Source organism: Euphorbia lathyris, chromosome 5 (genome assembly GCF_963576675.1).
Source record: "Euphorbia lathyris chromosome 5, ddEupLath1.1, whole genome shotgun sequence".
In the NCBI taxonomy this organism is placed as follows: Eukaryota; Viridiplantae; Streptophyta; class Magnoliopsida; order Malpighiales; family Euphorbiaceae; genus Euphorbia; species Euphorbia lathyris.
The window spans coordinates 89110777-89136062 of NC_088914.1; the positions used below are offsets into that span (position 1 = coordinate 89110777).

Sequence of the window (25286 nt, forward strand, 5' to 3'; positions counted from 1 at the left end):
CATCTCACCGCCGAAAGAATGACATGGGGGTTCAACCTTTGCCCAATTTCACACTTTGGTGTACAATCTTCATTTTGTCACACTAAAATGTACGACCTTATAGGTGACCTCCCAATACGGTATACAACAGGTAAAAATGACCGGTCAACACCAAATCAACATGCCACCTTAACAGTTGACCAATTAAAAAGTAAAAAATTGACCCTTCAAATATAGAATTACTAAAATATCCCAATTTCTCTCTTTTAATCTTATCCTTCATCTTCTTCCCTCTGTTTCATTCTCTCTCTAACTCATCTTTCTCTCTTTAAATTTCTTTCTCTCTCTAACTCACCCCCTCTCTCTAAGCTTCCCTAAGGTGATTTGATTCTCTCATTTCGTTTGTCAGTATAAGTAGGTGGATGGTTTATGTGGTTAACTTGACAAAAAAAATTGGAAGATCTCTACAATTTTGGACAACTTTTTTTTATAGATAGCATATGGCTTAATACATCATTTGCCCCTTAAACTTGTCCAAAAGGATTGATTGGCTTCAAAAACTTTCAAAGTGTTCCGATAGGCCCCTGAACTTGCATAAAATGTTCAGTTAACCTTCTGAACTTGCGTTAAATGTAATCAATTAATCACTCGTTTGTAAAAAAAGTAAGTTAAATGTAGAAGATATGTTGCACGTATCTACAAAAAAGTAAAATGACAAAGGTGAAGATATGCGATTCTAAAATTAGAGAAGAAAAAGTTTATAGTTGTAAAACTTCTTTTTAAATATGTTTCAATCTATTTTGTAGATTATGTAATAACATTCTAAGGCACGCGTAACACATTTTCCACATTTAACTTATTTTTTTATAACCGAGTGATTAATTAATTATATTTTACGTAAATTCAGAGAGTTAACTGAATAGTTTATATCAATTGAGGGGTTATCAGGATATTTTGAAAGTTCAAGAACGAATCAGTTTTTTAGACAAGTTTAGGGACTAATGATGTATTAATCCATAGCGCAAGGAAAGTGTTTTTTTAGACCGTTAAACAAAGTCTCGTTGAAACCCTCGTGAATGCTTTTCTAATCTCGTCTCCAAAGAGGAAATGGAAAATCTAGTTAGAGGAATTAAGAACTTGGTTACCAGATTACTTCCAAGTTCTTATTTCCCCCTTTCTCCTAGGATTTCACCTTCAATTTCCTCCTCAACAACCCTAGCTCCATCTCCATCGCAATTGCCATCTTCTTCTTCTTCTTCGGAAAATTTACCATTATGGAAAAATGTGACAGACTCAAAAGCCTCAGTGTTACCAGTGCTCGATCGCTCAAAATACTCGTCGGCCTCTCCTTTTATGGAGGAGGAGAAGGAGGAATTATGGAAACGCATTAAAAGTGTGACAGACCCTGAAGCCTCAGTTGTACCAGTGCTCGATGGATGGATCAGAGAAGGAAACACTGCTAATAAACCCTTACTCAGGTCTCTCATTCCGCTTCTGCAGCTAGAGAAGCGCTATAGCCATGCTTTGGAGGTAATTTCTTTTTTCTCTTTCTAATTGTATTCAAATCCGCAGAAAATTTGAATTGCTAGAGGTCTTTGTAATAGATGGTGAGATTTGTATTTAGGGGTTTAGGGTTATTTGCAATTTCTTACCACTTTTTCTTGTTATTCAGATATCAAATGAGCTTTGTTATAAAGATTGTATTCCATCGGATGTTGCTATTCGGGCGAGGTTATTCCAAAGAACTTATAGATTGGAACATGTGGAAGCATACTTCAAAAATCTTTTTGATCGCAGAACAACTTACTATGATTATGTTACTCTTCTATGCTACTATGTGAATGAAAATTATGTTGAAAAAGCAGAAGCCATTATGCAGGATATGAGAGAGAAGGGAATTGTCCAAAACGAAAGGTCAGTTTTTCATTACAATTTGTTCATGGACCTTTACTCTAGACAAGGAGATTTTGAGAAAATGAACATAGTGATGCAAAAAATGGGGAATGTAGTACACGGGATCAGGAGCTCAAGTCAATTTCAATCTGTTCTACGTGGTTATGTAGAGACTGGTAGAAAAAATGAGCTTTACCAAGTTTGGAATACATACAAGCACTCATTCTACCATGATGATAAGACATTTAGCTTCATGATGTCTTATATGCTGAAGCTGGGAGATATTAAGGGTGCTGCAAGGATCGCTGAAGAGTGGGACTCCCAACGCACAAAAATTTTAGATTCATGTAAAAAATGTATCATAAATGGATCAGAGTTGGACTCCCAGTGCACAGAACATTCAGGTTTATGGGAACGTATAAAAAATGTGAAAGATCCACAAGCCTCAGTGGTACCAGTGCTTGATCAATGGATCTGTGAAGGGAACTCTGTTGAGGAACCTCTACTCCGGTCTCTCATTGGGCTTCTGCGGGGATACAGGTTCTATAATCAAGCTACTGAGGTATTTTGCTTTTTCCTCTTTTATGAGTATCCTGAATATGGGTTTCTGAAGCAATGAATACTCAGTCTTTTGTGTATTTAATTAACAATCTCAAGTCTCATAGTGAGTCTTTGAAACCAATAATCATTAGAAAGCTCACTGATTGACAAAATTACATGCAAATGTGATACATCTGTATCTATGCTCTTGTGATTGTTGAATATCTCTTCTTCTGTTACAGTTAATTCCTGAATCATTAAATTTTGATATGCCAAAATCGATATTTTTTATGTGTATTTTGTTTGCAATTTCTGACATTTTCTCTTATTGTTCAGATATCACATTGGATGCATGATTGTCAATATTCGATTTTATCACCTAGTTGTGATGGTGCTGCTGTTCGGTTGCGCGTAATTCATAGAACTCGTGGATTAGAAGATGCAGAAACATACTTCAAAGAATGTTCAGAGAGCAGTTTTTCAACAACTTACCATGTCTATTGTGCTCTTCTCTTCTGCTATGTGGAAGAAAATTCTGTTCAAAAAGCAGAAGCCATTATGGAGAAGATGATAAAGAAGGGAATGGCAAAGTCACCTTATCCTTACAACTTGTCGATTCGCCTTTATTCTCAGAATGGAGATTTTGAGAAAATCAACATAATTATACAAGAAATGGAAAGAAATGGAATTTTTCGAGATAAGTACACGATGAGGTACCTAATGGCAGCTTATGTTGCAGCATCAAACATTTCTGGGATGGAAAAGATCTTGAATCAGATCAACAAGGATCCTCAGCTTGTTGATGGATGGCCAGCATATGCAACAGCTGCAAATGGGTATCTGAAATTTGGGTTGATCGAGCCAGCTCTGACAGTGTTGAGAAAAATGGAGAAGATGATGCCCCTTGGAAGGAGCACGAAGGATTTTGAATGTCTTCTTAGTCTATATGCAAAGACTGGTAGAAAAGATGAACTTTTCCGAGTTTGGAATACATACAAGTCATTAGTTGAGCTGAATGGTGAAACATTTTGCTGTATGATATCATTACTCTCAAAGCTGGAAGATATTAACAGTGCTGAAAGCATCTTTAAGGAGTGCGAGTCCCAACGCACAAAGTATGACATCCGAGTGCTGAATAAGCTTCTTACTGCTTACTGCTACAACGGGTTATTAGAAAAGGCCGAAGCAGCTGTAGCGAAAACTGCAGAGGGAGGAAGGCTTTATCAAAGCACATTGACTATATTGGCAAGGGGATATGTAGAACATGATCAAATGTCCAAGGCAGTTGAAACGTTTAAGAAAGCGATATCTGTTGGCAGAAAAGGCTGGAAACCAGATATGACTGTGTTGAATGCTTGTTTTGACTACTTGAAAGCGCAAGGAGATGCTAAATCATTGGAGGAAATTATCAAGTTGCTTAAGAGCAAAGAACTTTTGACGAGGGATATGCATCATCGATTAGTAAGGACTTACGTTTGCGACTGGAAAGGTCGAGTGTCTTGATGATGGATGATTTTCCTGGTGATGAAGAAATAAACAAGATCTTGAAGCTTAAGTCAAGTGGATAACTCATCAGAATTTCAAGCATTTATCTATGGAATACTAATTGCTGTCTAATTGTTGCCAATTAGTTGAATTTTGTTAATAGTCTATGTTGCACAGACACGATATCGGAAATGTTTCTAAAATGTAACCTTAATAAAATAGCCTTCCAACAGACTTGGACACAAAACCCAGAAACACTACTAAAGAGAAGTGTCTGTGCAACATAGTTAATAGTCTTTAGTAAATATCTTACCCTTGTTGACAATATTGGATTAATTGCAGGGATGAAGTTATGAAGCTTCCTTTCTCGTTAAATCAAGTTCTCTAGTTTAACAAAAGGTACGAGTGCAGTTCATTCAATTATGGAAGTATTATATGAAAAAGTAATGTGTTAACTTAACCCTAACGTTTGAAGGGGAAGTGCAAATTTAGTTTTCAAGCAAGATCGATTTTAACTGTCACATCGGATTTTCGGAACAAGTTTGTCGATAAACGATTTTTGGTTGATTATTTGTAACTATATTAGTAACACTCTAAACATTTTAAACACTTTGACAAATAAAATTGTGATTAACTTATATGTTGATAGATTTAGTTATTAGCATTTTAATAGGTTTTTTGTAATTATATTAGTAAAGGGCGGCCCGGTCGCATTACGCGTCCCCGCTGAGCGAGGGTCCGGGGAGGGGTCCCACCACAAGGGTGTATTGGGGGCAAGCCTTCCCTTGCCAATTTAATTGGCAAGAGGCCGCTCCTAAGACTCGAACCCGTGACCTCTGGTCACACGGCAACAACGTTTTTACCGTTGCGCCAAGGCTCGCCCTCAAAAATATTAGTAACACACTAAATATCTTAGATACTATAATTGATGTTTGGAATGTTTGAAAAGATAGTTAAATAATAGTCAAATCAGTCTTTTCAAAGTTTCGGTACAGTTCATTTGGGCTGAATCTGCACTTCTTCTAAAACATTGAGTTAAAATTGTAAAATCTAAATCCCAACTTCAAATTATCTCTCTCTCTCTAAATTGATGTTGTGTTTGAGAGATGGATGAGATTCTTCATGGTATAGAATTCATTGCTTTGCTATGGAACAAGTGATACTGATGTTTTATCAATTTTGCATTTATTTTTCCAGGAAAGTGAGAAGGATTCTAGCATAGAAGCAGAGGAAACAAGTTTGATTCATGGTTTTAGTTTTATTCGATTGCATGTTCTGGTACTTTCGCCGAAGTTTGGGGTAAGTTCACAAATATCATTGAACTTTATTTTGTTTCAATAAAGTCATTTTGATCAATTCAGAATGAAAAGTAGTCTAAATAATGAAGTGACTAACACAAGACAAAAGAAAAACATTTTTTGGTTGCCGCATATAACGTAGTTATTTCAAATAGTTGAATTAAGTAAATGAAGAATATATATATATATATATATATATATATATATATATATATATATATATATATATATATATATATATATATATTGTAGAAGAAATCATGTAACGTAGTTATTTCAGATAAGAAGGACTGTTGCACAAACTGTATTTCTAAGTAATTGCCCCATAGATCCTATATATATGAAGAAGAAATCATGTAGCGAATGGGATTCTTATTTGTATAAACGGTTTTGATATATGCAGCCCTTAGGGCTGCATATAAGCATTAAATACAAATAGAATATTCTTTTATATTTTCAAGATGTTTATTTATTATGCATTGAACTTTTAAATACACCAAAGTTCATTTAATGCAATCATAAATTCTTTTATATTTTTTATATTTGTATTAATTTTTTATTTTTTAAAAAGATGTCTGCATTTATTATTTCAACGGGTTATTTGTAACTGTGTTATTAACAGAATAAAAGTTACAAATAACCTGTCGAAATAACACAGTTACAAATAATCTATCGAAATGATAATGTTTAAGTCTGACAGATGAAAGTTACACAAAAAAAAACTGTATATAACCCGTCAAAATACAATTAACTGTATGCAGATACAAACATTATCATTTTGACAGGTTATTTGTGACTGTGTTATTTCGACAGGTTATTTGTAACTTTTATTCTGTTACTATTACAAATAACCTGTCGAAATTACAAATAACCTGTCGAAATAACACAGTTACAAATAATCTGTTGAAATAATAAATGCAGACATCTTTTTAAAAAATAAAAAATTAATGCAAATATAGAAAATATAAAAGAATTTATGATTGCATTAAATGAATTTTGGTGTATTTAAAAGTTCAATGCATAATAAATAAACATCTTGAAAATACAAAAGAATATTCTGTTTGTATTTAATGCTTATATGCAGCCCTAAGGGCTGCATATATCAAAACCGTTGTATAAATAGTACTTCGAACTTGTAATGAGCATGAAGAAATTGTTACATACTATTTTGGTCATTTTTTCCGTGTGAAATTATCACAAATGACTTTATTGAAGCAAACACAAAAGTTTAATGATTTTATTGATATAAAATAAAGTTCAATGATCTCTGTGAAGCTTATCCTAAACTTAGTAACTATCGGTGTAATTACCATCTCTCGCAGGTTGAAGATGTCACATTTGTGAGCGCAAAAAATTATGTGATTTGATAACATGGAAAAAAAAATTCACAAGGATCGTTGTTAAAGCCAAGGGTAAAGTAAAAAAAAAAAAAAAAAGTGTTTTTACAGGTAATTATGATTTTTTTTATCTAAATGGAGACTTGAAGTTTTTTTTTCAACCAAGAAATAATTAAGGTTTTTCGCTTTGTTAAAAACAAAGACCTTAAAATTAAAATGAGTGTTAACGATTTTAAAATTGACAAATTTAAAGGTTTAATGATATTCTAACTAATTTTTAATTCTTCAATTTTTTAATTTAAAGGTGGTTTAGGTGTTGTTTAGCAATGAGAGAGAAAGGTATGAAAATAATGATTTTGGAAAATAAAAAATTTGATTCCATAATAAATGGAGATAAAGTATCAAAATAGGTTTATGGTTTTTGGGGAAGTATCAATTTAGGATTCACGTATAAAAATAACATCAATATAGACTTAAAAAATGTATCAATTTAAACATCGATAACGAAACGTGACATATTATTTATATTATTCCATTAAGTTCTATCAATTGTAACATGGAGAGAAAAATCAGAACTTAACGGAGTAATATGAATCACGTATTACGTTATGTTATCAATGCCTAAATTGATACATTTTTTTTTAAACATTAAATCTATGTTAGTGCTATTTTGTATGTGGAGTCTAAATTTATACTTCCCTAAAAATTATAGGTCTATTTTGGTACCTCATCCCCAATAAATGAGATACTAGATAATTTTAATTCTTTTGAATGTTTTCATTTTGAGGTTGTAAGAATCGATCTTTCTTTTAGTTGTTGAATCTTTCTTTGATTGATCAATGTGTGATATTCCGAATCCTCATTACTAATGGAATCGAAATGATCTCTGGATTGATCAGAAGATCCCTTCAATTGGCTAGAATTCCTTCCTTGAACGAAACTAGATCTTGTGGAATCATATTGAATATTTGACGATATATTCCGTGCCTTAATAGTCATTGTAATCTAAAAATTATTGTTTTTAGTAAAATGAATATCGTTTAGATAAAAAAATATTCACAGACCTATTCGATAAAACGTGAAACATATTGTTTTTTTTAAATAACCCATTAAAAAAATCAAGGCTTTAAGTTAAATTTTCACTCTAATCTTTACCTTAAAATCAATTGTATCCTTAAGCTTTCAAAAAGATCAATTAAGTTTCCCTTTAAGGTAGAGTAGTGTTGGGTCAATTCACAAAAACAAATATATAGGGACAAGAGGTTTTTGACGAAGTACCAATTTAAGCTCTACGTTCAAAATAATATCAATATAGGTTTAATGTTTTCAACATAACATAAATATAGGCTTAACGTTTACGACATAACATTAATTTAGGCTTAACGTTTACAACATAACATCAATTTAGGAATTACTAACAGAACGTGATATGTCATCCGTTAAGTTTGCCAACTTAGTGTCACGTCACATAAGGTACCAAAATAGGCCTAAAGGTATATAGAAAGTATCAATTTAGACCTCACGTATAAAATAACACTAATATAGGCTTAACATTTACAAAATAATACAAATTTAAGTTTAACGTTTATAAAATATATTAAATTTAAGCTAAACGTCACAATTAATCATATTATATTCTTTTCCTATTAACTTTATATGTTATCTATTTTTATTTAGTTCTATTTATTTTATTATGATACAATTAATTATTATTCATACTCATTAAGACCTTATATTTGTTTTTCATCAATAATTTCGTGACTCCTAAATTTCATGGGCTCATGTAATATATGCAAACTAAAAGTAATTGTATCCACAAAATTTCGAACACTAGTTAAAATGATAATGATATATGACCATATTGGCACATAAAATATCAATTGTCAACTGACAATTCATCCAAAATGTATCCAAAAATGTTACCATACAGCCACACAAAATCCAAGATGCCTAATATCAGTTCCTTAATTTGTACCATGTTAGAAAAATAAAAATATCTTTTTGACACAGCTTAAATTAGATATATTTTTGTAACCGTGAAGCTTAAATTCGTATTATTTTGTAAACGTTAAGTTTATAGTGGTGTTATTTTGTACGTGGGGCTTAAATTGATACTTTCTACAAACCTTCTATTTTGGTATCTTATGTGACGCGAGTTGACAGACTTAACGGATGATGTGTCACGTTCTATTAGTAATTCCTAAATTGATGCTATGTTGTAAACGTTAAGTCTAAATTGATGTTATGTTGTAAACGTTAAGCATATATTGGTGCTATTTTGAACGTAAAATCTAAATTGGTACTTCCCCAAAAACCTTAGACCTATTTTGCTACCTTATCCCTGTAGGAAATTGTATAAATGAGTTAATTACATCTATGACCATTGAATTTTACGCATTTTAACATTTTGATCATTAAATTTTAATTCTTAATGGTATGATCACCGAACTTAACATTTTTTAACACCGATTATCACTCAACACAAAAAAGATTAAGTTTATTTTTATTGAAAAAAGGTTTCTCACGAGGTAAAGTTAACACAACTATATTTACTAAGAATATGAAGAACCATATTTTAATTGTGCAAAATTATGTTGATCTTATTGAATACAACGATAGTGATTAAATATTATTTTTTTAGTTTTTGTATAGTTTGTCTGGTTTTTTGGTCAGACACCCTTTAGATTGATTTTTTTTTAATTAAAGTTTTTTTTTTTTTTTTTTTTTTTTTATTTTATATACAAGACTTTGAATTCTAAATGTAACTTAAATGACTTGAAAAACTCTTAACCAGTCAAACCAATCTTAATTGGTTAAATATTATTCTTTTATTTATTATTTATTTTGTACCCATTTCCCAACTTAATTAATATGTTTAGTGAAACAAAATTTATTTTACAAGAAAACTATGGGTTAAGATGCAACAATACTACCTAATATTAAAATGGTGCAATTTTACCCTTAACGCTAGTAGCCAAGAGTAATTTTAACGTTGATAATTTGAGTTAATTTTATCCCTATTATAAAACACAAATATTTTTATTCCTTATTCTGTACCAATTGCATATCGATTCTTTCTAAAAAAAATTATGTTTTTTATAATTTAATAATAGAATTGAAGATTAATATTTATAAATTAGGTGAATTTTTTGAATTTTTATCCAATTTGTACAAAAGACATTATATTTTATTTATTATTTTTTTTTCACATCTCAGCATATGTTTGTGAATTGTTATTGATAAAATGACGCACGTGTGAAGTGTAGATGACAAGATTCGTGACCGAGAAGACAATTCGATGAATTATTTCTCAAATTTACCCAATTTATCAACGTTAGGGATGAAATTGCTTTTGGCTTCCAACTTTAGGGGTAAAACTGTATCATATTAGGGATAAAATTGCTCCTGACCCAAAAAGTTAGTAGTATTTTTGCACCTTAACCTGAAAACTAATAAGAAGTTGAAAATTTTAAATTTTTTATACATACATTTTGTGTTTAAAAAAATTGAAGTGAACCGTGCAATGCGCACCTTTAGAATTAGCTTATTTTTAACAAGGGATACTAATATTTTTAAGAAATATAAATTATAATCGAGTTTATGTATATTATAATCGAGTTTGCTAATGAACTTGTTTACGAATCTATACTCGAATTTGCTCGCAAACTTTCGAATCGAGTTTCATCGTGTTCAAATTAGATTCTTTTATAAATCTAACCAAATACCATCAAACTTTTATCGAGTTGGATACCAAACCACTCATGAATGGCTCGGTTCATTTATTGTTCCATCTTGTATCATAAATATATAAACACTTATCTTTTGGTTAGGTAACAAATTAAAAATTAGCAAAGGACACTATTGTCATTAATTTTTATTCAGTTTCAATAATTCATAATCTTTTTTTGTATTTTCTGAAAAACCAGTCAAAAGTCGAAGAGAACTACCAGAAATTTTCACATGCATCTTAATGAGCAAGTGAATTTGATCATTCACCGTTAGATATAGGTTTATTAAATTTAAGCTTCGGGATGCTTTGAATCTCCACCTTAGAATTCTAATAAGCCTAGATCTAACGGTGAATGAGCAAATTCTACATACTCATTAAGGTGCATGTGATCAAGACTGAGAGAACCACATTATATTCTCATCAATATCCTTTTTTAGAGGCTTCCTCTCATATGGTTATGTTGTTGTTTTTTTTAATTATGAGTGGGTTGAATTTGAGATAGATATCAAAAGCGGTGATCAGTGGCGAACAGATTACTCGGTTGGGAAGTCGAGTTTACACATGCGTTCGCAAAAAAAAAAAAAAAAAATCTAAATCAAACTTGTTTTTTTTTTTATATATGCATGTTATAATTTGAATGGTCCAAAACCAATTTTTAAATATTAATGTACAATTTCTCAAAATTAAGCTAGATTTCGTTTAAGAGTCCTAACATGTAAAAAAAATGGATTTAGGGAGAGCCAAACATGTAAAAAAAACTTAAAAATTTTGATTTGAGAGGGCCTAATAGGTCAAAACAAATTAGAAATTTGGATTTAGGAAGGTCTAACAGGTTAAAAAAAATTAGAAATTTGGATTTAGAGAACTCTAACAAGCTCAAAAAAATTAGAAATTTGCATTTAGGAAGTACCTAATAGGTCCAAAATATTGAAATTTTTGAATTTTGGATAAATTTAACACTTAATGTGCCATTTTTTTTGGGTGCTAATTCAACACCCGACATATATTTTTTTACACGAAACTACCCGGGGTTAAGGTGGTTCCGGCGCCCGGAGGGGTCCGGGCTCCCCCTGTCTACGCCCCTGGCGGTGATGGATAGCTTCTATTCGACAAAATTAGATATGTATGAGTTCATTTATGTTATTGCTGACAATAGACGTATTGCTGCTAATAAGTCGTTTTTCCGAGTTATGTTTGCTCCAAGATTAGCGAATACGGTGACTCATACAGTAACCATACATGCCCTTTCCAATACTAATACGGTGTCTTTTTCCGTCCTTAGTTGGTTAGAGGAGGCATTATTTAACGACTTTATTCCTTAGTTATATATTGAATGCACCTTTTTCTCAAAGATATTCTCAGCAATATCTTTTTTAGAAAAAGATTCTCATCCATAATTTAGTCTCAATAGAAACCATCAAAAAATCCTTTTTTTTTAAATAAAATCAAAGAATCTATCAATAAAAGCTATTTAATAGTGAAAAACGTATTATTAGCCATAACATTAAGTAACAAATATTCGGATAGCTTTTTTTAGCTTAATATATATAAATAAAAAAAATATAGAAAAAAAAGCTTGATTCACATCCTAAACTTATATAGTGTCTAATTAGCCGTATTTAGGGGCGTTTGTTTCAGGTTTTCGAAACATTGTTTAGCATTTCACTTCAAACGGCATGAAATATAGTATTCGGCTAGGTTTATACAACAACGACGTTTAACATTTTTTTATGAAAACAACAGCGTTTCGGTGTGTTTCACGAAAAGCTTAAAGAATGAGTTTTTCCTGAAAAATTGTTTGTATATATTTGATGTTGACAAAATTATCCTTCTAATATCCGAACATATTTCTTCTTTAGTATTGTGCTTATTTTCATAACACTATTGCCCGAAAAAAATAAGGTTTTATCCCATAAAATAAAATTTTATTTTTAATTTAGTTATTTAGATTATTTTTTATTAATTTGGATTGTATTTTTTATTGGGTAAATTTCAAAAATAGTTTTGTGGTTTCACCGATTTGTGCATGTTTTTTTTTTTTTTTTTTTTTTGCTAAAAGAGTATCCTCGCCATTAGCAAAACTAAAACTATAAAAACTTTAATGTTGACATTGTCATTTCTAACCGTTGTTAATTAACTTCAAATTAAAAAATCTCAATAATCCAAATTTATATCATGGAACTACATTTTCGATTTTTCAAAATCATAATGTGAATTTTTTCTCTCATTATAAAAAATACCTAAATGACTTTAAAATTAAAAGGCTGAAGAATTAAAAATATTTATAATATCATCTATTTTTGTAATTTTCTATTTTGAGTTCATCAACAGTCAAAATTGAGAGTAGACCTAAAGATCCCTAGTTTTATTAACAACGACAATAACCTCAATTCTCTTTTTATAATAAAAAACATAGACACCAATTTTCAAATCGCGAAACCACATGGATTATATTAGACACCAACAACTCATCGCAATTTTATCAAACACTAACAATTAATCAGCTAACAACAAATAATTAACTACAATAGCAGTTGAACCAAATAGATCTTAAATTGTAATGATTAAGCCTCAGAATCCTTAAAGTGCAATGATTAAGCCTATGAATCTTAAAAATTAGAAAATTAATTTGCTTTAAAGATTTAGAATCGCGAATTAAATCTTTATTTTTTTAAGTTTTGACTTTTTTTTACAGATTTAAACAAATTGAAATGTATACCACTCTAAACAAGTTCAGGGGACTAATTGATCATTGTAAGCAAGTTTAAAAGTCAAGAAATCATTTTAAACAAATTTAGGTGGTCAATAAATTATTTTAAGTAAGTTTAGGAGGCTAATGAAACATTTTGTAAGTTTAAGAAACAATCAAACTTTTGAAAGAACAATTTTTTGGATAGTTTTTAGAGCTAATTACTAATCTAGCCCATTTGAAGGGGTTCATTAACATATTTGACCCAATTTGCTTTAATCTCACCAAATTAGACACTTTCATCCATTTTGGATAAGAATACCCTTATTTCAATTCAATTTCTTCCTCAGACTCTCAGTGTCTTCTTCGCCATCCAAAATCGACGAAAGCGGCATTACCGTCAAGTCTTGAGAGAGAAAAGACGATGGTTTATAGAGAGAATAAATTATGTTTGTAGAGAGAGAAAAGACGATGGTTTATAGAGAGAAGAGATTATGTTTCGTTCAACCTTTGAAGAATTAGTGTATGCGGAAGAGGATTAGGATGGAAAGCTCAAAAATGAGAAAGAAAAAAATCTAACAATTGAACTGTTGCGATGTTGCATTTATGACGAAATGCGACAAATGTGACAACGCAGATGTGACAATAGTTATCGCATTTGTGACGAAATGCTACAAATTTCATCGCAGATGCGGCAATTGTTGTCGCATTAATGCGATAAAATTCGTCACAAATGCGATAACAATGGAGGAAAATTGAGGAAATTGAAACAATACCGTTACAGGTGAAGAAAAATGCAAGACCAAAGAGAAAAGCAAGTGTATAAGCTAAAAACATACCGTTTCTATAGGAAAGCTTCATTTGTTTTGTGTTTCCTTTTCAAAATTTAGAATACTTTAATAATCTCAAAAATCGTTGACGATTGGTATCAAAAATTGAAGAAGATGAACCGAAGAAGAAGAAAAAGCGGGAGCAGGAGCAAAAGCAGAAGTCAAATGGAACTAGGGGTATATTTATCCAAAAGGGATGAAAATGTCTAATTTGGTGAGATAGAAGCAAAGTGAGTCAAATATGTTAATGGACCCATTCAGTTGGGCTAGATTTATAATTTGCCTTAGTTTTTAACTTGTAGGAGTATTTGTTTACTTCATTTTCTCTATCCATTTATTTTTCATATTAAAAATGAGAGTTTTAAGTGTTTGATTAGATAATTATTTTCTGAAAAATAGTTTTTTTAAAACAACGGAAAATCCTTGCTTTTCCAATAGCAAACAACAAAATATAATATCAACAACAAACAACAGGTAAACTAAGCAGACCATACAATAATATTAATATTAGCTAGTCTAATAATAAAAAACGGGACAATGTATCGATTTAGCCCTATGATTATTGTAAATATCGAATTTAGTCTCCACTTATAAAACATTACAATTTAAACTTAATGTTTATTAGACATTTCAATTTCAAGTCTTATTAACGAAATGAGTTGAGTTTTTTTATTAACAAAAAAATTTGTGCAATTTCATATTCTGACCACCTTCCAATGATCGTTTTGGCCACCTAATAATACTTGAAATTGCACATCTTCTCTTATTAAAAAAAAACTCATTTTTCGTTAACGAGGCCTAAAATTACATTAGCAATTATTGCATAACATTTATTTGTCCATAAACTAAAGCTTCAAAGTCAACTAAGATCTTAAACTATTAAAATCACCAACATGTCCCTAAACTGAGTAAAAATCATCAATCGAGCTCCCATTCTAAACAAAAATCATCATTGAGTTCTCATCGGAAACCATTCGGTTGAATAGTTCCAGACCTTATTCTTTAAACTCATTTTGATCCAACACATAGATTATTACCGTCTATAGTCATAATTTCTGATTTTAGGATAACATAAAGACTAAATTGATAATTTTTTGTTAGTTCAGAGACTTAATTAATGATTTTAATAGTTTGAGATCCTCGTTCAGTTATTTTGGGACCGATAAAGTAGTTTTTAAAAGATGAAGGTCACATGTGTAATTAACCATGGCCGGTGAGCCACGTCATGCTGCACCAGTCTCCTTGGAGTCTCACTCTCTCTTGTTGCTTTCTGGAAATATTTTCATATCCTCAGTAAGCAACATTTTTGTTGTTCAGGAGCTATATGGGGAACTGTTTCTCAATCAACTCTAATCCCACAACCGAAGATGCCAATATTCCCATATCGGAGTTCGAGGATAATCTCGACGAACTGAAGGCTTCCAGAGACCGATTAAAGAAATCGAAGGATGAGTTAACGCAAAAGGTCATAGATCAGGAAGGAACATCAATGAAACGGCGGGAAGAAGTAGCGCAGTGGCTGAATCGCGTGGAAGAAAAGCTGAGAGAAGCCGGCGAGCTAATTAGCGACGGCAAAGAAGAAATTGCTCAGAAAAAACGAGGTGGACACTTGGCCAAGAAGAAGTGCAAATGCAGCTCCAGATTAAACGAGAGAATCGTTGAAATGAAGGAAAAAGTTGATCGTGAAGGAAAGGGACGAGTTTGAGGTTTTGGTTGAAAGAGTGTACGCCGAACCAGATCATGTGCGCTTGCTGAAACAAGATCTCGAAGCATTACAGATTGCAAGTAATGAATTGAGGGGATTCAGAGACGATTTGAGGGAAAGAGTGAAGAAAGACATGAAAGGAGGTGAAATGAAGCAACTGGAAAGAGTTGGGGTTTGGTTTACAAAGGTCGATCTGTTGATTATTGACGTTGTTGATAAGCTATTAGCCGATTCGCCGAAAGAAATTGACAAGTGGAGCGCCGGCGATTTCTCGAACCCTAGTTTTGGTGAAACGGTTGAGGATATATTGAAACAAGTGACTACGCTGAAAGTAGAAGGAGATTTTGCAGAGGTAGTTGAGAGGAAATCTGTAGAAGCTGAGAATACAGAATCTGCAGAGGATGTAAGCCAAGTTGAAGAGAATCTTAACGCATTAAGAGATGCAAGAGAAGAACTATGGGATTTGAAGAATGATCTGATAGCGAGGGTAAATTCTGAGGAAAAGAACGATCGGAAGCGGTTGAAATCGGTCGATTTGTGGCGAAACCTTGCAGAATTCAAGCTAGCTGAAGTTGATCGAATGCTATTGCAATCTCGCCATGAAATTGAGAAGCTTCGTCTAGGCGATTATTCGACCAATTTTGGGGAAAAAGTGTCGAAAATGCTCCAGGAAATGATTGACCTAAAGAGCAAAGGTGTTTTCTCGCAAGTAACTGCTGCACAACTCCCAGAACAGGTCATTGAGATCGAGTGGGAGCAAACAGTGGGTCTGCAGACGAAGCTAGAGGAAGCCTGGAGCGTTCTGATGGAGAAAGAAGTCGGCATTTTAGGGATATATGGCCTGGGAGGAGTTGGTAAAACTACTCTTTTGACACATATCAACAACAAGTTTCTTCATACTCCAAGTGATTTCGATTTTGTGATATGGGTTCTGGCATCGAAAGATTACAAACTTTCTTCTGTTCAACAGCAAATTGGAGAGAGGATAGGGATTTCTGTGAATGGTTGGAAGGAAAAGGAGGACAGCGAAAAGGCTAAAGATATCTACAATATACTGCGGAAAAAGAAGTTTGTGTTGTTACTAGATGATTTATGGGAGAGAATTGATCTGGAAATCGTTGGGGTTCCGATTCCAAAACGACCCAATGGATCCAAGATAGTTCTCACAGCGCGATCTGAGTTAGTATGCAGCTTGATGGACGCGAAGAAGAGGATCAAAGTCGATACTTTACCACCGGAGTTAGCTTGGGATTTGTTTGAAGAAAAAGTTGGAAAGGAAACAATTTGTTCGGATCCGGCTATCCGTCCCCTTGCTGAACAGGTTGTCAAAGAGTGCGGTGGTTTGCCGTTGGCAGTCAATGTCGTTGCTCGTGCCATGGCGTTCAGCAAGACAGCTGAAGAATGGAGGTATGCGCTTGCTGACTTGCAGCAATCGGCTTCAGAATTACAAGGCGTCGAGGATGATCTATTCGCTCGATTAAAGATAAGTTATGACAGATTGCCTGATGATAAATTTAGATCTTGTTTCATATACATTGCCATGTTTCCTGCTGAATTTAGAATTTACAAGGATGATTTGATAGATTATTGGATTTCTGAGAAATTTGAAAATGCTGAAGAGAATCTTACTCGTGCTAGGGCGCGGTACATTATTCGCCATCTTGTTAACGTATGTTTGTTAGAAGAAGAAGGTAGATATGTGAAAATGCATAACATGATTCGCGAATTGGCTTTGTGGATATCATGTGATCTCGAGAAGCCGAAATACAGTTTGTTGGTTCAACCTGGTAAGCAATTAACTGAAGCACCCCAACTCGGAAAATGGGAAGGGGCGAAAAGAACATCATTGATGGATAATTCCATTCCGAATCTTCAACTACCAGATGTTTCTGTGTGCCCCGATCTTACTACTTTGCTTCTATGTCGCAATCCTTTGCACGAGATCACTGGCTCAATCGCGCAGTTCTCGTGTGCTCTAACAGTTCTTGATCTCTCCAACACTGAAGTTGATCAATTGCCAGGAGTTTCAGACTTAAACTCATTGCAATACCTTAATCTATCGCGCACGAAGATGCAGCAACTGCCCCAGGAGCTGCAAAAGTTAAAGAAGCTGATATATTTGAACTTGGAGTACAATGATTTCGGGCACATGATTCCGGAGGGTTTCATATCTAGTTTCTCGTCTCTGCAAGTTTTGAGAATGTTTCGCTCCGGTTTTACCTTAACAGGAGAGCACAGCAAAGAACATATAAAAGAAATGCAGCTTCTCAAGCAACTGAATGTATTGAGCATCACAATAGGATCTAGTGATGCTCTTCAACTCTATCTCAGCACGAAAAATGTACAAAGCTGCATTCGAGCTCTGTCCCTCGAGCATTTAAAGTCGATCGAGTTTTCACCAACGGAGAACATGAATCATTTCGAGAAACTACACATCAGCGCAAGTGAGCATCTCGAACAGATTGATTTCAACTCCAAATTCGCGTGCTTCGCCAGTCTCCGAGAAGTAGCTGTGGAGAATTGCCCATGTTTACTCAACTTAAACTGGCTTGTTCAGGCCCTGAATTTGGAAGTATTGAAGATTGCAGATTGTGAAACAATGAGAGAAGTGATCACCGGCGACCCGAGTGGAAATCCGGTGACGTTTCCGAAACTTGAAGTTGTGGAATTAGAGAAACTTCCAAAACTGGAAAAATTAGGCAGCAATGCTTTGTCATTTCCATCTATGAAGAGGATGAAGGTGTTTGATTGTCCAATGTTAAGCAATGTTCCTCTGAATCCTGAGATCATCAAAGCACGAAAAATTATAATTGAAGCTGAGGAAGATTGGTTGAAGGATGTGGAATGGATTGATATTAGTTTATCCACCAAGAACAACAATGTTTCAAGCTCCAATTTATTATTTTGAGCATTTTCCTCGATATTTTCAGCCTTTTTTCTTTTACATTTTCATGTACCTTATGACGTATGACTGAGGCTATTTATAGATATTTGTTTACTCGTGTAGGCTTTTGATTGGCTTCGCCCATTCCCTTTTTCACCATTCTGCAATATACGACGTGTTCTAGGGAAATAGAAGCGTATCTTTGGAATCCGGCCCGCCGATTGATCCATGTATCTAGTTGGTTAGACTTTATGCTAATGCTTCCGGTTTCTACACGTGTTAAGATTCATCAACTTGATTGAGAATAGGCCCATGGTGCAGACTCATTCCTTTGATTCAGTGTGTGTGCCTATTATTTTATTTTGTACTATAACGTTTAAAATGGTGTAGACCCATTCCTTTGATTCAATGGGTTAATACATAATTTATCTTTGAAGTTGTTCACCGAACTTTCAAATTGTCCTAATAGCCCTTTTCAACTTGTATAAAGTGTCCAGTTAGCTCTTCGAACTTGCGTAAAATGTAATCAATTTATAAGTTGAGGGAGCTATCGACTAATTGATTACATTTTATGCAAGTTCACAGAGCTAACCGAATATTTTATATAAGTTGAGGGAGCTATCGAGACGTTTGGAAGTTCATAGGGCAAATGATGTATTAATCCTATTTTAAATTTGTAAAAATACAAAATTAGAATTAAAGGGTTTAATATGTTTTAAACTGATATACTTTACTTTACTTTAATCTTTATTCCTCAACTTTTTCTTTTGTTACATATTCCTCAGCTTTTAGAAAAAGAAAGAGTAGAATTAAAGGCTCTGTATTTGCTTTCAAAAAAGAAAAATGCTCTATCATTCTTTTTTCCTTTTCAGAAAAAAAAAAAAAAAAAAAAAGATGAAAGCTTGAGGCAAAACTGACAAGCTTAAGGAAAGAAAAGAGAAGTTGACTTGTTGCGACTTGAATTGACTTGTTTTTGTTTCTGCAGAGTTTGCACAGAGAAGAAACCATGGCGTTGGAGTTAGTAGCAGGATCACTTCTCTCAGCTTTCTTTGAGTACTTGTTCAAGAAGATGGAATCGCCTGAGGTGTTGGACTTTTTCAGGGGACACGAGCTTGATGAGGAACTGCTGATGAAGTTGAAGATAACGATGAATACAGTGAGCGGGCTTCTCGATGAAGCAGAGGAGAAACAGATCTCTGTTCCAGCAGTGAAGAGATGGCTCGATGATCTCAAACATGCTGCGTATCAAGCAGATGATTTATTAGATGAGATTGCTTATGAAGATCATCGTTCGAAGCTTCAGGGAGCTGGATCTGTAAAACAAAAGGTGCGCAATGCTATCTGTGTCTGTTCTCGCAACCAATTTGCAAAAGATGTGAATCGGAAGCTGGAAGAGATTCATGAGGTAATTGAACATTTACTGAAACAAATGCAATCCCTAGGTTTGACATTGAGGAAAGGAATTGGGGAAAAATTAGCATCACAGCCAACTACTTCGCTTCCAGAAGCGAAGTATGACTCTGACATTCGGCATTCCGAAAAGGAAGCTATTATTAAGTCTTTGTTGTTTGACGGGAAAGGAATTGGGGGGATTTGCATAGAAGGTCAAGGAGGGATTGGAAAAACTACCATTGCTCGGCAAGTTTATAATGACAGCAGGGTGAACGATGTGTTTGATCATAAAGCTTGGGTCTATGTCTCGCAAGAATTTGATGTCTCCAAGATAACAAAAGATATTGTTAGCCAAGTTTGTCCGTCTTCAAATTCGGATTCTGATCAGAAGCTGCAAGAGAAGTTACACAAGGAATTGAAGAAGAAGAGGTTCCTGCTTGTTCTTGATGATGTGTGGGGTGCAAAAGATGAGGAGTGGGACAATCTGTTCAAGCCTTTCATGTTCGGGGCGAAAGGAAGTCGAATTATTATTACTTCCCGCAACCAAAGAGTGGTGTCAGCTAAGCAGGGTGTGCAGAATCGTGTTCATTTGGATAGGTTAGATGATGAAGATTGCTGGAAATTGCTTAAACAGTATGCATTTCCTGATGGAAATCAAAGTGCGGATCAAGGATTTGAAGCTTTTGGTGGAGAAATAGCTAGAAAATGTGGCGGTTTACCATTGGCTGCGAAGATGATGGGAAGCCTATTGCGGTGTAAAAGTTCTGTTGCAGAATGGAAGAGTATATCAAAGAGCAATATATGGGATTATGTAGGAGATGGTATTCTTCCAGTTCTGAAATTGAGCTACCATTTTCTTCCATCCCGTGTAAAACAATGTTTTGCTTATTGTGGAATATTCCCTAAAGGTTTTGCTCTCAGAAAGGAGCTCTTAATCCACTTATGGATTGGAGAAGGTTTCCTTCTCCAATCGAATAGGAAGGAAAGCGTGGTGGAATTTGGTATTCAATGCTTCGATTCACTTGTATCCATGTCGTTTTTTGAGGCAGGCAATGAGGCATTCTTCACTATGCATGACATGGTACATGATCTGAGTAAATCTGTGTGTGGAGACTTTGGTTTCAGCTTAGGGGATGATGATTCAGGCAAAATTCCAGTGAAGGCTCGTCATTTGTTTGTCAAATGGGAGCGTGTTCATGATGCAGGTAACCGGATCAATCAAGTTCAGTTCTTGCGAAGCTTCTTGCTTGCAGATTGTGGTGTTCGGCCTTCCCATCATGACGACAAGGAGACACTTGATTTGTTGCGGAACCTCAAGTTCTTACGAGTTCTTCATTTGGAAAAACAATGGGGCATATATAAGATGCCTAACTTCATCGGCGATTTGAATCATTTACGATACTTGAGTTTGCGTGGTGCATCAATCACAAGGTTACCTGAATCCATATGCCGCTTGTATTATCTGCAAATTTTGATACTGTGGGACTGCAAAAATCTCATTGAGCTCCCGGAAGACCTGAGGAAGTTAATCAACTTGTTTTGTCTGGATATTAGAAGAACAGGTTTAAGAGACATGCCACCTCGAATGGGCGAACTAGCAGAGCTTCAAACACTGACTACTTTCATCCTGGGGAAAAATGGAAGGTCTAGAATTAAAGAGTTGGGGAAGCTTCAGAATCTGAAAGGAGAACTCACTATTGAGATTCGACAAGATTTTGTTAGCAGCGGAGATTCCAGTTTATGTCCGGAGCTCCTCAACAAACTCGAGTTCAAATGGGATGGGCAAAGCAGGGAGTTGGATCAGGAAAACCAACTAAAGGGATTATGCCCTCATACCAACTTGGAAAATCTTTCCATAATTGGTTATAAGGGTTTACAATTTCCAAATTGGTTAACTAGATTGTCAAATTTAGTATGTCTGAAGCTGAGTCAATGTAAAAACAGCTCAAGCTTGCCACCGCTCGGGCAGTTAGCATCTCTGGAGGACCTCACAATCATTGAATTTGACAGTGTCGTGTCTATAGGTTCCGATTTTTATGGAACAGGTCAACAGGAGCAGCCGTTTCGATCTCTCAGAGTTATGAGATTTGAACAGATGCCAAACTTGCAGGAATGGGAAACTAAACCTCGAGCATTCCCCAAACTCGAAAAGCTTTATGTAGAAGGATGCCATGAGCTAAAGCAGGCCCTACCGAGTGAGCTCCCGTGTTTGTCTAAACTAGATATCCAGCAATGTGAACAACTAGTGCTTACACTTCCAAAAGTTGCAGACAACTGTGAAATGGAATTGTCTGACAGATCCCGTCGTATGAAGTTAGTTAAAAAATCAGCTCGTTGGCAGTATCTTAGCATTCGCAATTCTGAACTTTTCCTACACGAGATATTAAAGCAAATTCATGGCATTTTCACTGCTTCAATGGAAATTGAATTTGGAAATTGTGATTCACTGTATTGCTTCCCACTTGAGTGGTTCCCCGAGATTAAGAGACTTCGTATCCGAGGCTGTCGAAATCTCCAATCATTTTCTGCAACTGCCGGCAGGGGTATGATCTTTCCTTGCCAAGACATTCATATAGTTGATTGTGCAGAACTGAGTCTGTCACCCCTTCTACGAACCCAAGCCATCGAGACGATAATGTTAGAGGATTCGAGCTTTATGTTGAGGTTCGTGAGATTGCCTTCTGGGTTTTTCTGCCTACAAATTAGCTTCTTGCCAAATCCAGCAGCACTTAAAAAGAAGCTGACGGGTGGATATTCCTCCACTGTTCAAGAGATTGAAATCCGAAAGGATGTTAAACACTTGAACCTATTAGACTGGTTCCCCGAGGTGAAGAGCTTTAAAGTCGTCGACTCATGCAAATCACCAGAATATCCTCTCTCAGTGATGGAAATGGCGAATCCTGGAGACACCACACATTTGATTTCCTGGGAATTTGTGTCCCGCAATGATATAGCAATCTTCCCGAAAGATGGACAACCTGCCCAGAACTTGACAAGTCTTGTGCTAAGGAATTGCAGCAAGTTGAAGTCATTGCCCGAACGGATTAATCATTTATTCCCTTGTCTTGCAAATTTGGAAATAGTTAAGTGTAAAGAGCTCGAATCATTCCCGAAAGGGAGTCTTCCTTCCGAACTAAAAGTGCTCCATGTCAAAGAATGCAGCAAGCTTCCATCTCTTACAATATCTATAGACAGTTCTGCTCTTGTTACCCTTAAACTCGAAAACCTTCAAAAGCTGAAATTTCTGCATTATGAGGTTCTTAAAAACCTTATAAGTCTGGAGATCTCGGAGTGCCCCGAGCTTCATTCTATTCCAGAGGGAATAAGCAATCTTCTACCGTCTCTAAAGCATATGAAAATTTTGTTATGTCCTAAACTCAAGTCGTCTTTTCTGAAAGGCGGTTTTCCATCCACATTTGATTCGCTTGACATCCAATACTGCAAGGAAATCACTGGTCAAATCATGCATTGTGATTTCCGAAAGCTGCCAAACTTTTCGAAACTATCAGTTGCTGGGTTCCAGAAGGTGGAATTGTTGCCAGAAGGGAAGTTGTTTCCTTGCACTCTCACTTCTCTTACGCTCCTGCATCTTGAAAGGTTGTCATCTCTGCAATTGAAGGGTCTTCAACACCTTACACGATTACAGATTGGCAACTGCCCGATGCTCCGGAATGTTCCAGAATATATGCAAGACCTTCTTCCTTCCCTTTGCAACTTGACAATTTATGATTGTCCACTGCTGGAGTCATTCCTGAAAGGAGGTCTTCCCTCCAGATTACAAGAGCTTTATGTTTGGCACTGCGACAAAGTAATAGCTGGACTTCTGCAATACGATTTGCGAGGATTGCCATCTCTATCACTTCTTAAAATTGGCGGGTATAACCATGTCGAATCCTTACCAGAAGAGACACTGCTAACCCCAACTCTTACGTCTCTTGAACTCTCGCAACTCCGAAAGCTGAACATTTTGAACCTTGAGCACCTCACCTCTCTTCAACATTTGATCATCCGAGATTGCCCTCAACTTAATAGCTTGCCAGAAAAGCTGCTGGACCGCCATTTGTCTAGAATCAGCGGCTGTCCTTTGCTACGAATGAGAAAAAGAATGGCGTCCTCTCGTTCTCTAAATTCTGCTCGTTACAGTGCCAATACCCCATAAATGAGTCTCTCCTTGTTCAAACTATGGCAAATTCGAAAGCTGAAAACTTTGAAACTAGAGCACCTCACCTCTCTTAAACATTTGATCATCCGAGATTGCCCTCAGCTCAAGAAATGCTTTTGGACCACCATTTCTCAAGAATCAGCGGCTGTCCTTTGCTACGGACGATAAAAAGAATGGCGTCCTTTCGTTCTCTAACTTCTGCTCGGTACAGTGGCAATATGCCATAGATGACCTATCCTTTGCTATGCATTCAAGGTAATACTCCTAGACCCTTTTGGACAGTTAACTGCAAATTTTCTTCCATTTCTGCAAATGCTCATCATATACATTTCAAAGTTATTAATCCTTTGTGGATTCCTTGTAGGCGACTGATGTAGTCTTCAAAATTCTCAAGACGGACGGACTGCCATCCTCCAACCTGTCCTCGTGTCCAACCATCCCCCGCCTATCACCAAAATCATCGTAGTTGGACTACCAACCTTAGCATATCCTCATGCTATCGGCCTAGCGGACAACCATACTCGAAGCCATTCTCATGTCTGTCCTAGTTCAGCATTTGCTGTCGAAGTAAATAGCCCATCAAAGGGAGTAAACAACTCTTCTAATACTTTTCGCCTCAAAGTAAGGGTGTCAAAATGGTTGTCATATAATGTTATCTATATATTCCACATGATTATATATGATATAAATGATAGTCGTGTCAAACAAGTTGTTTCTGTAAATAAAACACGGATGATAATCGTCTATCCTTTCAAAACAAAGCATCACAGTCTACTCTTCTTGTTATTCCATTCCTTTTTTCCCTTGTAACTATTGAAGAATATTATGATAAATGTATTAGATTTTCTTAATCCGTAACATTTCATCATTTATACAAACTGAAGACTTTGTGTTCTAACCATTCTTGGATGACTGTCACTCTATCCCTTGCTGTTCCTATAGCTTCAATGCTATAGGAAACAAAAGGGGTTAAATGCATTATTGATACGACGGTTTAAACTGCGGAATCGATTAAATTCGGTATTTGGTTCGTTTTTTTACACTTCTGTTCGGTGCCGGTTTTAATTTTAGGTGCATTTCAGTATTCAGTTCGGTTTGACAAAAAATGAAAAAAGAAAAACTGAACCGCACCGAATTACACGTGCTCTACACTATTATATATATATATTCAGAGTTTATAAGTTTATTTGTTTTATTGTTGAGATAATAAGCCAATATAAATATATTTTGAAAGTACTTCATTTTTTTTAAGGTTCAATGAAAAAATATAGTGATTTTTAGTTGTTATTTTTATTTTTTTTAACTAATTCAGTTTGTTCGGTTTAAAAGCGAAGTTGAACCGAATATTTCGGTTCGGTATCG

At 34.8% G+C, this 25286-nt stretch overlaps 3 protein-coding genes across 5 annotated transcripts; all 3 read left to right on the top strand.

Moving 5' to 3' along the window:
• The first annotated feature begins 1036 nt into the window (after positions 1-1036).
• On the top strand, positions 1037-7542 carry LOC136230379 (pentatricopeptide repeat-containing protein At2g20710, mitochondrial-like). Of its 2 annotated transcripts, XM_066019436.1 has the most exons (6): positions 1037-1509; positions 1652-2434; positions 2749-3873; positions 4240-4296; positions 5095-5196; positions 6518-7542. In XM_066019436.1, the coding sequence occupies exons 1-4, from the start codon at positions 1087-1089 to the stop codon at positions 4243-4245; spliced, it is 2337 nt and encodes a 778-aa protein (XP_065875508.1). In that variant the 5' UTR covers positions 1037-1086; the 3' UTR covers positions 4246-4296; positions 5095-5196; positions 6518-7542. The 2 variants fall into 2 exon arrangements, with proteins under 2 accessions (XP_065875508.1, XP_065875507.1); XM_066019435.1 differs by having other exon boundaries at positions 2749-4296; positions 6518-7541.
• A 7523-nt stretch (positions 7543-15065) lies between these two features.
• Positions 15066-18484, top strand: LOC136229465 (probable disease resistance protein At5g63020). The gene has a single exon (XM_066018284.1). The coding sequence runs from the start codon at positions 15620-15622 to the stop codon at positions 18392-18394; it is 2775 nt and encodes a 924-aa protein (XP_065874356.1). The 5' UTR covers positions 15066-15619; the 3' UTR covers positions 18395-18484.
• On the top strand, positions 18429-25081 carry LOC136229464 (putative disease resistance protein RGA3). Of its 2 annotated transcripts, none has more exons than XM_066018282.1 (3): positions 18429-18711; positions 19356-24179; positions 24289-25081. In XM_066018282.1, exon 2 carries the CDS (start codon positions 19377-19379, stop codon positions 23919-23921), a length of 4545 nt encoding a protein of 1514 aa, XP_065874354.1. In that variant the 5' UTR covers positions 18429-18711; positions 19356-19376; the 3' UTR covers positions 23922-24179; positions 24289-25081. The 2 variants fall into 2 exon arrangements, with proteins under 2 accessions (XP_065874354.1, XP_065874353.1); XM_066018281.1 differs by having other exon boundaries at positions 18429-18685.
• Positions 25082-25286: the final 205 nt, after the last annotated feature.

Excerpts from the sequence above, each read along its gene's own strand:
- LOC136230379 (XM_066019435.1), top strand. The coding sequence starts at position 1,087 with ATGGAAAATCTAGTTAGAGGAATTAAGAACTTGGTTACCAGATTACTT. Across the intron at positions 1,510-1,651 it reads GCTATAGCCATGCTTTGGAG|ATATCAAATGAGCTTTGTTA; the intron begins GTAATTTCTTTT and ends CTTGTTATTCAG. Across the intron at positions 2,435-2,748 it reads TCTATAATCAAGCTACTGAG|ATATCACATTGGATGCATGA; the intron begins GTATTTTGCTTT and ends CTTATTGTTCAG.
- LOC136229465 (XM_066018284.1), top strand. The coding sequence starts at position 15,620 with ATGAAAGGAGGTGAAATGAAGCAACTGGAAAGAGTTGGGGTTTGGTTT.